The sequence below is a fragment of the Aedes aegypti genome, chromosome 1 (assembly GCF_002204515.2).
Source record: "Aedes aegypti strain LVP_AGWG chromosome 1, AaegL5.0 Primary Assembly, whole genome shotgun sequence".
Lineage (NCBI taxonomy): Eukaryota > Metazoa > Arthropoda > Insecta > Diptera > Culicidae > Aedes > Aedes aegypti.
The window spans coordinates 65,627,576-65,643,528 of NC_035107.1; the positions used below are offsets into that span (position 1 = coordinate 65,627,576).

General features: G+C 39.8%; 1 protein-coding gene across 10 annotated transcripts in view; it reads left to right on the forward strand.

The window, feature by feature from the left end:
* The first annotated feature begins 9,450 nt into the window (after positions 1–9,450).
* Positions 9,451–15,953, forward strand: part of LOC5579161 — a 49,777-nt gene continuing 43,274 nt past the window's right edge. Inside the window, exons 1-2 of one of the 10 annotated variants that reach the window (XM_021838490.1) lie at positions 9,451–9,553; positions 15,077–15,739. In XM_021838490.1, the coding sequence (XP_021694182.1) occupies positions 15,230–15,739 (510 nt within the window). In that variant the 5' untranslated portion in view covers positions 9,451–9,553; positions 15,077–15,229. Of the gene's footprint in view, positions 9,930–15,021; positions 15,740–15,953 lie in introns of all 10 variants that reach the window. The other 9 variants (XM_021838534.1, XM_021838502.1, XM_021838508.1 and 6 more) reach the window with 9 other exon arrangements.

The window sequence follows — 15,953 nt, forward strand, 5'->3', positions numbered from 1 at the left end:
CCGCGTAGAAAAATAGCCAGAATGAGGCGAAAATGTGATCACCAACAAAAACTTTACCAGCGCCATTCACATATCATGCTAGTTTTTAAAACAATAACAACGAGCGGCCCGCCAGAAAACGTCAACCGACTGTCTCCTAAAATGGCTTATCTGAACATAATTATCAAACTCCGAAAATAACATTTTCCGTTTAAGAAACGATCAGAAGTTCCACGACGCGGACAAAAACGATCCGGAAGGTTAACAAAAGAAAAAGTATCATACTGGAACAAACTCACCGGATTGATTCTCTAAATTTATGTGCTGCCTGTCACTTCCGGATGGTTCGGTGAACTTAGGGCAGCCAAAAACCAACAGTACTGAGGACACAAATCAAACAAATCACTTTTTCATTTTTCACTTTTCACTATTCCATTTCTGAATGTAAAAACTGTCCTGCTTGGGCTTCACGAAGCACTACCCAGTAAGACGCTCCAAAACAGGAAAAAAAAATCTCCGGCGACGAAAACATGCGCGAAACCGTGAGCCAAATCTATCGGACACAGATGCGCCCATCACTTTGATAAACAAAAACACAGGCGTAATCAATAAAGTGTGTGGTTTGGCATGAGGTGAAGTTTCGTCTTCTACAAATTTGCGTTTTTTGAATAGTTAAATTATCAATAGGGGAAAAGTTCAAGTGCAGTGAATAGACAATCGAGCTACAATTTCAACGCTATATTTTCTTCAATTGTGTACATTTTGTACATCGCGAATCTTTCTAGACTTTATTGATTACGCCTGTGTTTTTGTTTATCAAAGTGATGGGCGCATCTGAAATCCATAGTATGTCACCTCACATATAATATTAACTGAAAATTGCTCAATAAAAGCGTAAAGAGGAATTAAACATGTTCAAAATATATCATTTATAAGTTGTTTATTAAAATGTAGCACATAAACAATCAATAATTGACGAAATTATAAATATGTTTTGTTATTATTTATATGCATGGCAGATTACCACCTTATGGGATGGAAATGTTTTCCATAACTACTTAAGTTGGTAGAAATAACAAATAAAGTTCAAATAACATAGAAAAGTAATTGTTCTCATGATGCATTTCAAATTTCAGCTGTGTGTTTGTTCAATTTTGAAGTCGTATTTCAAAAATAAAAAATAATTAAAATATAAAGAATAATAACACTTTTCTTCTCCCTCTTATGAAATTACGTAATTTGAGGTTAATCTTTTTTGATAAAAATCATTTGTTTGAATGTTTTAGTGCTACTCTCTAGCAAAATGTATGAATCATGAACGAAAAGTTTTGATTCTGGTTTTTGTTTTGATAGGTCCCACTTACCCCAGGTACAAATATATTTTGGGGTAAGACAGACCATCGAAAATTTTCTATGAAATGAAAACAAAATACTGGTTTATCGTTAGCAGCTTATAATAATACTAAAAATTATTGCCTACTGATGGAAATTCGATTTAAAACACATTCATTTTTTTGCGAGTCAATGCAAGACGTGAAACGTGTCACAATTTGTCATGCAAGTTGAAAATGGCGCTGAACTGACAACTGTTACATGAACCACATGGTAATGAAAATAACAATATGTTTAGTACTAAATACATTCCTTGTCATTGTATCTTCAACTTTCTAGAAGAATACCCCCATGAAAAACTTTTCCTAGTTGAACTATGACGAAACGCCCCACTTACCCCGGATTCTCACTTGCCCCGGGGTACCCTAATGCATTTTAAAGGACTTTATTATTACGTCTGTTTATATATTTGGACAGTTTATGAAGAGAGAATAAGCTATGCGCAAAATGCGTATGAATTTGTATTATTCTTATGTGACCTGAATATGCGCTAACAGATGATGTCAAAACGCAAATTCCATCGTTTTTTTTGAATTTCGATTCTCCAAAACTCTCTTGTAATTCCATCAATCATCCTAATAGTTTAATCCTGCTTAAGCTAATTTCCATCTCCAAATGTGAACGAGACTGATGATCATAAACCCATTTCCTCCCATAAAACTGCAGGTGGCGTCTTGTGCCTCTCGCTTCCAAAGGCGGATTGTTTTTCACCGCCTGACGCTGTCTGAGCTCTCATCGTTTTCAGTTTAGAGCACATTCTACACCAGAGTGCGTGGGTGGAGATGATTGAAGCTACCGAACTCACGCTCACGCACATACAGGGTGTCCCAAACATTATGGGCACGACAAAATTAATTTCCTAAAATGAAAATTTTGGATGAAAAAAATAATAAATTTTGAATTAACAAAAACCCACAGGTAAAGTTTATGACATGCTTAAGAATATCACAAAAAAATAACAAATATGTTTGCTTAAAAAATACTATTATTCTTGTCATCGAAGTCCTTTCCATACTTTCTGGAACACCCTATACAGCGGAGTTTGAAATAGGCAATGCATTCGCCCGAACAACGCAACGAAGCGACGATTATGATTTATGGCGGATGAAATTTCGAGAACGCACCGCAGTCCGGAAGTTGGAGTAAATTCAGATGAATGAAATGAGGCGAATGGGTTGGATAAATATTTAGACAGCGCGTTCCGTCATCAACTCGGAAGAAATTGAGGTTAGCAATGTTTGAAAATTTTGAACGCCTTCGGGGGTTTTGAAGCATTTTGTAGTCATGTAAGGTGTCAAAGTTTGACCAAAATTTATCACTGTTTCAACGCATATACATGGTACAGATTACCCTTGGGAGTAATTTACACCGGTGCGATCAAAATTCATTCGATCGCGATATGGGCGGTTTTGGGATCTTGCTTTATTCGCACCTTGAAAAGGTCAACGTGAATATGATACCAGCGCTGGTATCATTTGGCTATTTGGCTGTGCTGGTAGTTATCAATCACTTGAAAAGAGATTTTTATGTTAATGCATTCAAGCACATCGCGCCCATTCAAAAGGTGCTATTCCAAGCACCAAATCAGCCGATCGCAATCGATCGAAGTAAATTTTTGTTTGATTGATGATACAACCGTCGGCGAAAAGGTATCACGTTTCTCTGTCATATGATATGCAGCCCTTAGAAAAAAAATTCGACTTACTGAAGAAACTCTTCGCAAAGAATCAACAGAAAGTTGCTTGATAAATTTCATTTTAAACGCAAATCTCCTTAAAGCAGAGTTTAGCATCCATTGGTTCGTGGACCTCTAGGGGGCCGTGACGACTTCCCAGGGGAAAAATGTTTGTTTTTATTAACCCGTATAAGCCTGAGTGAAAGAAAAATTACAAAAACTCTCGCCGCTCAGCGAATACTTAATGGATTTCAATTATTTTTTGTCAGTATACTTGTACATATATCTAGTTTCTAAAAGTGGCCAAAGGATATTGGGAATCTTTCAGTGGTCGGAGTTATTCCGATTGGTCAATGGGTCAGGTCGGGTGAAGAGGGTACTGTCACAGACAAACAGACGTAACACTTAGAACAAATCGCGATCAAAATCATAGTCGCGAGAACATGTACGCCCAATGCTAAAATCACTGTGTTTGGCCGATGGGCCAACAGGTGGCGGTAGTGCGTAAACGTCAAACACGAACAAAAACGATGTGAGCGCTGCGGGTGGTGGATTGGCCACCTACCATATATTTGAATCGACCGTTAAAAAGGTGGTCGATGGACATCGATGAGAGTGTGACGTCTGTTTGTCTGTGGTACTGTGCTTCTGTGCCCCTTAAGGTAGTCAAATTTGAAGTAATAACTAATTTCCGGAATCGGCTATAATGTTGCCACTATATAGATGAATTTTAAGAAAAACGCATCAGCGTAAACCTTTTGAGATACTATTAAATTGGTACCTAGATATCTGATACACATACTGACAAAAAAAATAGAGCGGTGAGGGTTTTAGCATTTTTGCTTTCACTCAGGCCTATACGGGTTAATCATTGATAGACAATTTTCAGCGCTACATCTTTAGGTGGTACGAAGTTTTTGATAGATTTTTGGAAACATTCTTAGTGGAACCTAAGTCTATATTTTGCAATTAGCGATCGTTCAGTGGTCAACATGTTCCTCGAATCGCACTGACTTGGAAATGCTACTCAACTTGTTACACATAATTGCACAAACGACGAGTAACATTTTTAGTGTTGTGCGTTAGGGGTCATGCACAAGCTAAGCGTGACATGCCTTACAAAATTTTCAGAGGACACATACAAAAAGTGTGACAAAGGTGAGGGGGAGGGGGTCGCAAAACTGGAAATTTAGCGTGACATAATTTGTGTACCATCCCTTATCTAGATCACATAACCGTGCTCCAGGTGCAGGTATCAATTATTGAATTTAGTCATTGGATTCACTTCTAGAATACTAGCTGAACTTATTAGGAGATACTAAGAGTTCTTTAAAGTACTTGACATTTTCCTTCTACATATCCCGCATAGAAAAATACATTTTGGCTTATTTTCAAAACAGTAAACATCTTCTTACTGTATGTATGATTGTATTTCAAACAGTTGCTTTTATGTTGAACAATATGACGCATAAAGATTCAAATTATAAAGAACAGTTTAAGTAACTCATTTCGAATAGTGACAGATTGTGATACTGTTTAATTACTGTTAAATCATATGGGGATCGAAACCAGAAAGAAATGGTTAAAATATAACTACACATTCTGCCAAATTGTTTTAGTTTATATTTGCACAACATACTAACACACATTTACAGTCCACCATTTGACAATTTTAATGAACAGTTTACCAAATTATTACATGCATTAGTATTTGTGAGCTTTGAGCTACGCAAATTCCCACCGTTTTTGTGCACACGCTTAAAAAGCTCAACATATAAGTTCCACACTCCGATCAAAATTTATTTTGTTTTTCCAACGAGATTTTACACGCATCTCAACCATAAAAAAGGAAAACTTAAAAAAATATTCTATTTCTTTGACTAGCATCTTTCTTTGTTCTTTGATATGGAAATGACAACATTTTAACATGATTGTGTCAAACTCGCAAAATCATGATGTTATTGTTTTTAGTGTGCATACAGTTGTTTATTTTGTGAGACCGAAAAGTTTGAACGCAAAGTGGAAAATGGAAAATCCGTGTCGGCGCTTGATGAATCCAGACATCATCACCGAGATCTGAGTAGCTGAAACCATCTTCCCAGTCGGGTTGAAACCATCTCCTTTCGTCGAGCCGGAAGCGCTGAAATTTCCCCACAAGGACCCAAATCCAGTACCAGATTGAAAGTTTTTCCACCAAACAGATGCGCAATCTGGCTGAGCGGCGTCGCCCGGAATGATGTTCCTGTTACCTGCGGTGCCGGTTTGGCTAGGAAGTGATCGCCCACGGTGAGTGCATGAGGATTTATAACGCTAAAAGAAAAGTGTATGTCCAAGATGCATGTTCAAATAAAAGATTGATGGCGAACGAACTACCGGAGGAGAAACATAAAATGAAGTGAAAGCAGTGTTTTTACATAACAAAAAAAAAAAAAGATTATGAACACATGAAATAAATATATATTTTATTATTATATGCTGGAATAGTTTTCATTGACTTAAAAAATATGACATCACTGAGATTAAGAACAAAAAGTGGGACGTAGAGGAAGGGAATGTAGTATATAGTATAAGTACAACACAACAGCATAGTATATAGTAAAAATACAATAAAGCACAATAAAACTGAAATTTTACATGCAGTAAAAATTATTTTCAAATGTTATGGTTAAACTGTTCTTGTACTGTTTGTTATACTGTGGATTGGCCAAAAAATGGATGGTATATCGACCATTTAGCAGACTGTAAACGAAAAAAAATGTTCGAGAAAATCGGCGTTTTTGAATGGTGACATAACTTAACCGCCTATTCCCCATACTGTATTTTTTATTTTTATGAAAATTTATTGGCTTTTTTCGGTGAATACAATACCTATACTCCGGACGAGACCAGGACGTTAGGCAACGATTTGTCGTTTCGATTGTGTTGTTCACACATTTGGCCCTCTGTTAAAACAAATTTTCAACTTCTATTCATTTCTGTCGTCGCTCGCTTGCGATTCTATCCATCTTGTCATTTCATTACTTTCGTTACTCCCTTTCACTCTGAGTATAGGTATTGTATTCACCGAAAAAAGCTAATAAATTTTCATAATAATAAAGTCATGCGGTGATTAAACCTTATAAATGTAGAATATAATTGGCAAAGTAAATCTAACTTCAGTTCGAATGATCACTTGGGCAAATTAGGAGTATGCGATATTAGACGCGAAAAAATCCAATAAGTAACGTCAATTTCATATCAATCTCCGAAAATATGCCAACGATCGATAGAACTGTTACATACGCCGAACAATATAGTTAACAGGTCGAGGCGACAAATTTTTGCCTGTCTAGTGTTAGTAGTGACCAACACTACAACATCTAGCCGTTCGAGACCAGGACGTTAGGCAATGATTTGTTGTTTCGATTGTGTTGTTCACACATATGGCCCTCTGTTAAAACAAATTTTCAACTTCTATTCATTTCTCTCGTCGCTCGCTTGCGATTCTATCCATCTTGTCATTTCATTACTTTCGTTACTCCCTTTCACTCTGAGTGTAGGTATTGTATTCACCGAAAAAAGCCAATAAATTTTCATAATAATAAAGTCATGCGGTGATTAAACCTTATAAATGTACTGTATTTTTTGCAATTACCGTTCAACAGACTGTCAAAATAGTTTGTGATACAGTAGACTTATTGTTATTTTTGATGTTGTAGAAAATTGTTTGAATACTGTCGCAAACGGTTTTGGATTTTACGGGAAACAGTACTGATATTGTTCTTAGTTATGCGGGATGTAATATTCCTGCAAAATATGTATGTCTGTCAATTTTCTTGTTGCATTCTAATCTTTTTGTTAAATTATTTCCTGGCTTATGATTGATTTTTAATCATATTTTTGAAAATCTTCTTGGACGTCTTACAGTGAGTTGCGATAATATGAAATCGCTGCCTCCTGTTGAATAAGTGCCTTACTAGACACTTACTCCGGATTTCGAAATTAATCTTTGTCGGTCTCATGGAAAATTCTCGGAGATAACTTCAGAGATTTCCGGACGGTGAAATGTTTGACAAAATAATACGAAAATGTAACGAACTCCTGGTAATATATTTTGATTCCTGTCATGGTCCGCTGCAGCGGAGTTGGCTAGTTTAATTATATCCAGTATTATACATATTCTTAGACGTCAAAACTGAAGCAAAACCCAAAGTTCCAAAATTTTCCGTGCCCCGGAACTTCATTTAAAACATTTTTTAAAAATTAGTATAGGAAACACTTTTGAATAAATCCAAATTTAACTACGGAACGAGCAGTCATCACGTAAATTGAAATATCATTGAGTCTACAGATTGAAATCTTTATTGATCTTTTATAACATCAGTATGGGACAGTATGGGACATATAAAATGCACCAAAACCATTTTCCCATACAGAATGGCCAACTTCAGAGAGCTGTATCTCCATTGTTTCTCAACCGGTTCTTCTCATTTTTTTTCTGTGACGAACTACAAGTTACCTCAATTTTTGATAACTGTTGAAAAAGTCGTGTGAAAACTATTGGTTTAGAAGTTACAGATAAGTTAAATTTTGACATAAAACATAACGACGCGAAAAAATCCAATAAGTAACGTCAATTTCGTATCAATCTCCGAAAATATGCCAACGATCGATAGAACTGTTACATACGCTGAACAATATAGTTAACAGGTCGAGGCGACAAATTTTTTGCCTGTCTAGTGTTAGTAGTGACCAACACTACAACATCTAGCCGTTCAAGACCAAGACGTTAGGCAACGTTTTGTCGTTTCGATTGTTTCGTTCACACCAGGCCCATGACAACCATATATCGATACACAGTGTTCTTCGTAGCCAGGATGTCCCGGGCGATAAGTGAATATCGCCCACTGTCAGTTGCAAGAACTGTGGAAACAAAGACCATTGTTTTGTTTAATTGTTTGTTATGGTTTGATTATCAATTTTTGATATTGTTAAATCAGCTAATAATGTACCGAAAAGTTGAAGCACATTCAACATTTCGATGGTTTTGGAAGGAGATCAAACATTAAGAGGCATCCTGCAAGCCTTCAAGCAAGCAATAAGTGATTTGATTGGGACACTTGGTCGATTATGGATCATAAACATTAAACAAAACTTCGCATTCTGATTGTACTCTCGATTCAAATTACCCGAAAATGAGTAAACACATGGAGATGTTGACTACGCTAAAAGTCGTCCCGTGCCATGGACCTGGTTCACACATATGGCTCTCTGTTAAAACAAATTTTCAACTTCTATTCATTTCTCTCGTCGCTCGCTTGCGATTCTATCCATCTTGTCATTTCATTACTTTCGTTACTCCCTTTCACTCTGAGTATAGGTATTGTATATTGTATTCACCGAAAAAAGCCAATAAATTTTCATAAGAATGATCTTTAAGTACAATTGGGTTCTAAAATTTTTAATGAAATCTTGTTTCTATTTAAAAACACGAAAGAGCATGTTACTGCAACTACTTTAGCAATTTTTCCCGCTCAAATAAAGACTATATCATGTTTAAACTTTAATTTAAAAATTTGGTCCATGAATGAACCTTGACACTTTTGATCATGTTTAACGTTCGCTTAGTCGTCAAAAACACCACAGGGCTTTTAGTTAAAACACTGGGGATGTTCCTATCTGACATTTCGGAAGGGACACGGAAAACAAAATATACCCAAAAATTTGAGTTAAGGCAAGGGGTGTGACAAAATCTAGAAAAATGGTTTTCGGGCTTAAACCAACGGAGAACATTAAAAAATTGAGTAAACATGTGTTTTTGGACTAAACTTAAGCGTTTAGCACTAAAATTGGGACAGGGCGTTAGGGCTCATTCACAAATTTCATAACGCTTAAGGGGGTGGGTGGGTGTCCTCATGGTGTTACGGCTCATGCAAAATTTTTTGAATATTCATACAAGAACCGTTACGAGGGGGTGGGTGGGTGTCAAAATTGGCCATTTTCAGCGTTATGAAATATATGAATGAACCCTTAGGAACCTATTCTCGTATAATATATGATTAAATCATAAATTTTCGTCGTAAAATCCATTGGTAACTAAGTGTGTAACTTCTAGATACTGAGCTAATGAAACGAATTACATGTTATTTCGCAATGCTAAAATGAAGAGAAGCGCAAAGAAGATCCAAATCCATGTCATAACTGGTCTCATCCTTCTTATGTTTCTAATTGCTTGAAACATGTTACCTGAAGTTTTAGACACATCTTGAGTCAAACCGTTCCCAAAAACCGTGTGGAAGAGCACGTGTTTGTTCCGAAGCGAGAGCGCTTCTACCTGTTGATTATCGCTCTCCGGTTCGACGCTCATCCGGAGAACAGAGAGCGAAGCTAATTATGCTTCGCCGGCCATGGTTCTGGCTGAGCGAGCGACGAACGGTGCGATCTTCAGCCAATGAAAAGGCCATTCAGTTGACGGTGAGCAGAGATCGAACGCGGTAGTGCTGCGTCTCTTCGGGAAACGATCGCGCGGTGAGATTTGGTTTACCTTCTGCGGTACATAAGCGTGTCCGACCGAATTCCGGTGGTGGCGAAGAACCCGTTTTGAGGTCCGATGCGCCCTGCTCTTGGTGAGAGTGTGTTGGTGCACGCGGTTTGTTGGACTTTTAATAGTTGGGGCTCCAACCTATATTTGCGCATCTATTGGAGATCGACGAGGAGAGTTTGGGGAGTGGTGGAGAAATCGGAAGTCAATAGACTCTTTATTTACGGTTCCCGCTAAAGATTGACGAGTGATGATCGCGTGGATGACGCTGGGATGACCTTACCGAAGACGGGAACGTTGTTTGGACAGTGTCGTGTTGTTTTGGTTAGCAATTAGTGGTGACTGGGAAGAAAGAAGAGTGCGGTTGATGTCCAGCAAAAGGCGGTGCACAGTGGGATATATCGTCATAGTATTTAGCACTTTTTTTAAATAGCGCTTCTTAGAAGTTCTATTATATTTCCAAGCATTATGCTAAAACTTCAAAGGCACAAATCTCGAAGAAAGCATCCAACAACAGTGCTTTTTTTATTTTGACTTTGTGAACTAGCAGCAAGCTTAAAATAAGAAGATCAGAAACGTTTGCCAAATATTTCTACAGTTTAGTGCCTTTGAAAACGTGAGTATGGACACAAATCGGCCATTGTGGCGGCCATCTTTGGATTCCGAGATGTTTCACCTTAAGAGTGGAAGATAGAAGCAACTATAACGTACAACTACGAAGTACGAGGAAAGGGATGGAATTGAACCCATGACTTTCTGGTTATGAAGCTGAATCAGTAGTCATTAGACCACCAACCTCGTCCATAAAAAAGTTATGTTGTTGTTATTATTTAAAATATATATTATATCTCAAAAAGTAATGTATGTATGTTTATTTATTTGTGACGATAACCTATTAGTTTAAAAACTTTTTACAAGGTCAAGGAAGCTGATTTTGAAATATATATGTAGGATGTGCAAACAGGACGTACAAAATAGTTATTAATTGAAAACTAAATTACAGTGTCAAACTAAAGAAGAAAGCAAGGGTAAACTCAAAATACAAGGCTAGACAATATTTTTGATAAAGGTTTTAAATGAAGCTAATGTTGGTTGTAGTTTGGCATCGAGGGGTATTCCATTCCAGCAGGTGGCTCCGTAAACCAGTACACTTTTTCCGCTTGCATTGGAGTGTCTGGGAATAATAAAGCAGCGGGTTCGCTGTAGCTGTCCACGTTGTAGGTGTTGTTGAATATAATCGGGCAGATCTCCACAGTACGCCTGTCTCATGAAACAGCATATTCTCAGCCAGTAGTTCGATGGTAGGTCGACGCCAAGAATAGAGTTTCTTATGGCTGCTGTTGTATCTCGTCGACGAAGATTGTGGATGAAACGTAAAGTTGCTTTAAAGCAACGATGCAACTGTTGTTTCAAGGCTGCCGAAAGTCCTGGGTAATAAACAACGTCCCCATACATAAAGATGGGCATCACTACTGCTTGAATTAGCTTTCGCCGAGTTTGCATGGATAGCACCGGGGCAAATCGACGAAAGGTGCGAAGAACATTATACGTTTTCAGGGTAACTTCATTTACTTGACGAGACCATGTCAAGTTACAGTCAAGCTTCAGGCCTAGATTCGTTACTTCACTGGACAGCGGTACGGTTTCCCCATTGAACTGTATACTGATTTGCGGAATAACGGTACTGGACTTGCTGAAGATGATAGCCTGCGTTTTCTTCGGGTTGGGCGCTAGGCAGTTGACATTAGCCCAACGAACTATAGCTTCAAGATCTGCGTTGATGGCGCACACTAGTCTTTCAACTTCGGATATTGGGCCGGAGATATAAACTTGAAGATCATCGGCATACAGATGATAGTTGCATTTCAGCGAAGAGGACAGACTATTGATATAAAGGCTGAAGAGTAGTGCGCTAAGGCATGACCCTTGAGGTGTACCATCGTGGACATCTAATTCATCGGATAGTACATGTCCAAGGCGAACGGACTGCCTTCTGCGATCTAAGAAAGATGACACCAAGTCACACGCTGTCTGAGAGAAAAAGAACTCATTCCGTAGTTTAGTTCTTAGGAGTTGGTGGTTCACGCAGTTGAACGCTAAAGAGAAATCCACAAGAACCATAACGGTGCAGCGGTTGTCGTCTAGGTTTGAATACACATCGTGCATAATCTTGGTGAGGGCTGTGGTTGTGCTGTGTCTTTTCCTATAACCGGATTGGTATCTTGCCAACAAAGGTGTCTGTGTGCTATCCAGGTAATCAGTGACTTGTGAAAGAAGTATTTTCTCAAGCACTTTCGAAATCGCTGGCAGTACACTGATTGGCCGGAAATCTTTAGGCTGGGATGGGTCTGGCTGTTTAGGAATGGGGGTGACAATGGCTTTCTTCCAGCTTAAAGGAAACGACTTGGTGTCAATAATAGCATTGCACAAATGCAATAGATGTGGAAGAATGAACGGGCAGAGCAATTTGATGAACGAAATAGGAATTTCATCTGTCCCAGTAGCGTTTGTCTCAACTTCGTATATCTTTCGGCAAATTTCATCATTATTGGTATGGCGGAAGTTGAACTCCGCTATACCCGGAGCTGGAGGACGATGTTGTGAGGTCGTGTTTATTCTGGTTGGATGGAGACGTTGCAGTTGACGATGGCCATTGCTGAAAAACCGGTTCAACTCGTTAGCATCGGCTTCTTCAATCGGTGATGCTTTCTTCGCGTTATTATGTATGCCCTCTCTCCGAAGGTTGCTCCACAGTTTCTTCGCTGGTAAGTTGTGGTTGAAGTGTTGTTCGGCATAACGTTTTTTGGCAGCAAAAATTAATGAGTTGGCTCGGTCACGCTTTCGAATGTAGTCCTGCCAATTATGGTCTCCTTTGAATCTGTTTGGATTTCGTGAATAAAGCGTGTAGGCCAAATTCCTTAGTGCAGTGGCTTGCTTGATGCTTTCGGAAATCCATGGTGTACGTCTGTCACGAATAACAATCGTGCGTTCTGGAGCATGTTGATCAATCAGATCCTTGAGTTCGGCGGCAAACAAGTCAGCTTTTGTTGACGTATCCATAGCGTTGTAGAATGGTTGAAAGTCCTTGCCTTGAAAATCGGCTTGAAGCTGCAGAGGATCGATATTCCGAAAGTTTCGGACACGCTTGATTTCTGGAGTTGGTTTCTGAACTTTGATGTTCGCCAGCAAATACACTACTTCGTGGTCTGAAATAGAGCTGCCAGTACACGCCTTTGATTTAACCACAGTTTCTGCGGAATCCGTGATCATTAGATCAATAGTTGTAGTAGTGTTATCGGTAATACGAGTAGGGCCAGTCTGAAGTAGAGTCAGGTTAAACGTGGCATTGACACGATACAAAGCTGTGAGGTTCGCAGTTGGTGGACTGATTGTTGCTACATTGATGTTGAAGTCTCCGACAATGAATAATCTGTCGAATCCGATGTCAAGAAGGTCGAGGAGTAGTTTTTCGTAACACCGAGAGAAATGAGGGTTTGAACACACCGGGTTGTATAGGGTCACCACACAGATGTTCAACTCGTTGATATTCACTTGAACAGCAAGATATTCGAACCTCAGTCCAACTGGCAGATCTGGGTCGAATACTGATTTCAATACTGGAGTGGCTTTGATACCTTTTCGAACATAAATACCAACTCCACCACATGTTTTAGTACCGCGCCCTCTGTTCGTGGGTAGAGAGTGCTTGATGAAGTTGTATGCGGGGATACGGATGGGGCCAACCGGTGAAGACGCCTTCAGCTTTGTTTCGGTTACAGCGAAGAAATGATATTGGTTTTTGTCGAGCAACAGCTTCACACCATCAATATGGTGTTCGAGTCCACGGACATTAAGATGCCCGATACGCAGATTGGTTACATTGTTATTCGGCATAGCAATCGTATCAATTTAGAGAAATCGTCAGCATTGTTTATTGGAAAATTAGCACCGGGAGGAGGCAGACATCTCGGACGAAAGAGCATCGAAGAAGACAGAAGAATCATTTGAACGGTTATGACCAGTCAGCTCTAGAAGATGCTCTGTACTGGTTACAGCGGTGTATCTCGCATGTCCAGGAAGGAGGACGGATATGTGGTCATTACGGACGAAAACTGATTGAACCATTTTCTTTTGCTTCATGCGAATTGCTAGATTACGTATGCGAAAAGCGTGCATGGACAACATTTCGTTCATGGTGAAACGATAGTCGAGAGATGGAGCATTCTTAAGATTGCATAGTTTAGCTTCATTGTGCCTTTCGAAGTATCTCTTAAGGACCCTCCCACGCGCGTCTCGATTGTTGAAGACAACTACAATAGTTGGCGTAACGTTCCTGTCTGACCATTTAGACGGTTTCCCATCAATCCGGAAGCAGCTTGTTACGTGTGACATATCTTCGTTGATGTCAAGGAAATGGAGTACACTTTCGACAATACTACGGACGTTTTCTCCTTCGCGCACAGGGATCTTATTGATTGCCAGCCGACAGCAGTTCACCGATTGTGAACAGGTGTTAGCGAGTTTTGCACCGGCCTCAATAACATCGAGCTTTTCTCCTATGTTGTTAATTAGTGCAGTTTGTGCAGCATATTCGTTCTCACGTCGATCAGCACAGTTAATCTTACTCTGGACACGTTCGATTTGCTTCTTCTGTGTCGCCCGAAGACAATCCAGCTCAGCTTGAAGTTTCACAACTTGTGTTGATAATTCTTGCAGGGTAAGCCTCAACTGCTTGATTTCATCAACTGCAGGATTAGGATTTCCATTGTTGGCAACAAGCGTTCCACGGATGGAGCAATTTTCGCAGAAATACTTGTAGTCCTGCATTTCGTTCAGCTGCGAATCTGTGATACGCACACAGGTAGAGTGGTACCAAATGGAACAGACGTCACAGCAGATCCAGTTGATTTGAGGAGGTTGCTTTGTTTTCTTTGTTTTTCTTTTGGCTGGCGGGTTGGGCGAGCCACACAGACCACACTTTTCTTCGGACATTGTGATACTTGCACAACGCTGACGATTTCAATTTATGAATTAACTAGTACATGAAAACATAAACACAACGATGTAAACGATCAGTCACTTTGACGGCAATTCACCGACCGCGGAAAGAGGTTATACAATCACACTGGGAAAGCAGAATTTCTAATAGGAAAATTAAGGAAAACACCAACGAGCGTTTGGAAAAGTTTTTTTCCTGTCTGTAATGGAGTTATGAACTAAGCTTCTTCGTTAAAGTTGTAGAAAATCGAATTTTCTATTTTTTTTTTTGTAAATACATCAGCCTTAAAGTTTAAAATAAGGATTTTGTATCTTACTTTTAGGGGATATATCATAGTGCATTTACTTACTGAAAATAAAAATTTCTAGAAGACACCACAACGCTCGGAAGCATAATTATGGCACTATCGCACTATACATTAAAAGCGCTAAAATGACGAAATCTCCCACTGTGCAGCGTGATCGTGCAAAGAACAAAGAAGAGCCGCATTGATCGTGCTGTTGTTCCACAGTAGGTATTGCTTATTTGGTGCTGCCTCGTAGTTGATGGTGTCAATGAAACGATTGAAGAAAGTAATCGAGGAAGTGCGTGATTTACGGCTACAGCGCTAGCCCGGATTGTGTGTTTTCGAGCGTTTCGAGGCTTGCTACTTTCTCCGTCGATCATGTCCTCGGGGAAGCGCGCCAGCTCGGAATTGACGGCTTCCACTGCTCCAGTAGTGGAGGAGGAACGACCGCATAGTTTCTACGACAACATCACCGCCGGGTCATCCTCCGGCACGACAAAACCCATTCAGATACCGGATATTCAGTTCAAATTTGATGACGAGATCCCGATTACGAACGATCCTCGACGATCAGCTCTGCTGATGAGTAATGCCAAGTCCGACTTCTTCGGGCTTCCCCAAATCCCGTCAGCCGTCCCGGAAGCCGAGACTGACGCATCGAAAGAGGATCACAGTGACGAGACTGAACGATTGATCGCTGATCAAGATCGAAGTACACCTCCTGCCGTGATCGTGCCTCCCGTAGCGTCTTCCCCTGCATCCACCACCAGTACGGCTCCGGCGCGATCAACGGATTCCCCAGGACCGTCCGAGTCCCCGAAATCCCGTCCAGTTTCGAGCCATCGGAACATCACCATCAAACTGCCGGATGCCGGAACACCCTCCGAGGTAGGTGTCGTTTCTTCGAATCGCGTAGCAAAACCCCATAATTTCCCTTCGCTCACTAATGACTGACATTACGGGTAAGGTGATGAATAGCTGCTGCGCTGTGGCTCACTTTCTAGGAATGCTACCTGTTTGGCAGCACAAGGTTATTATTATTTTTTCCCATTTCCAACACTTTTTTGCCGCTGGTCGACGTCTCCAGCTCCACGATGGTGAT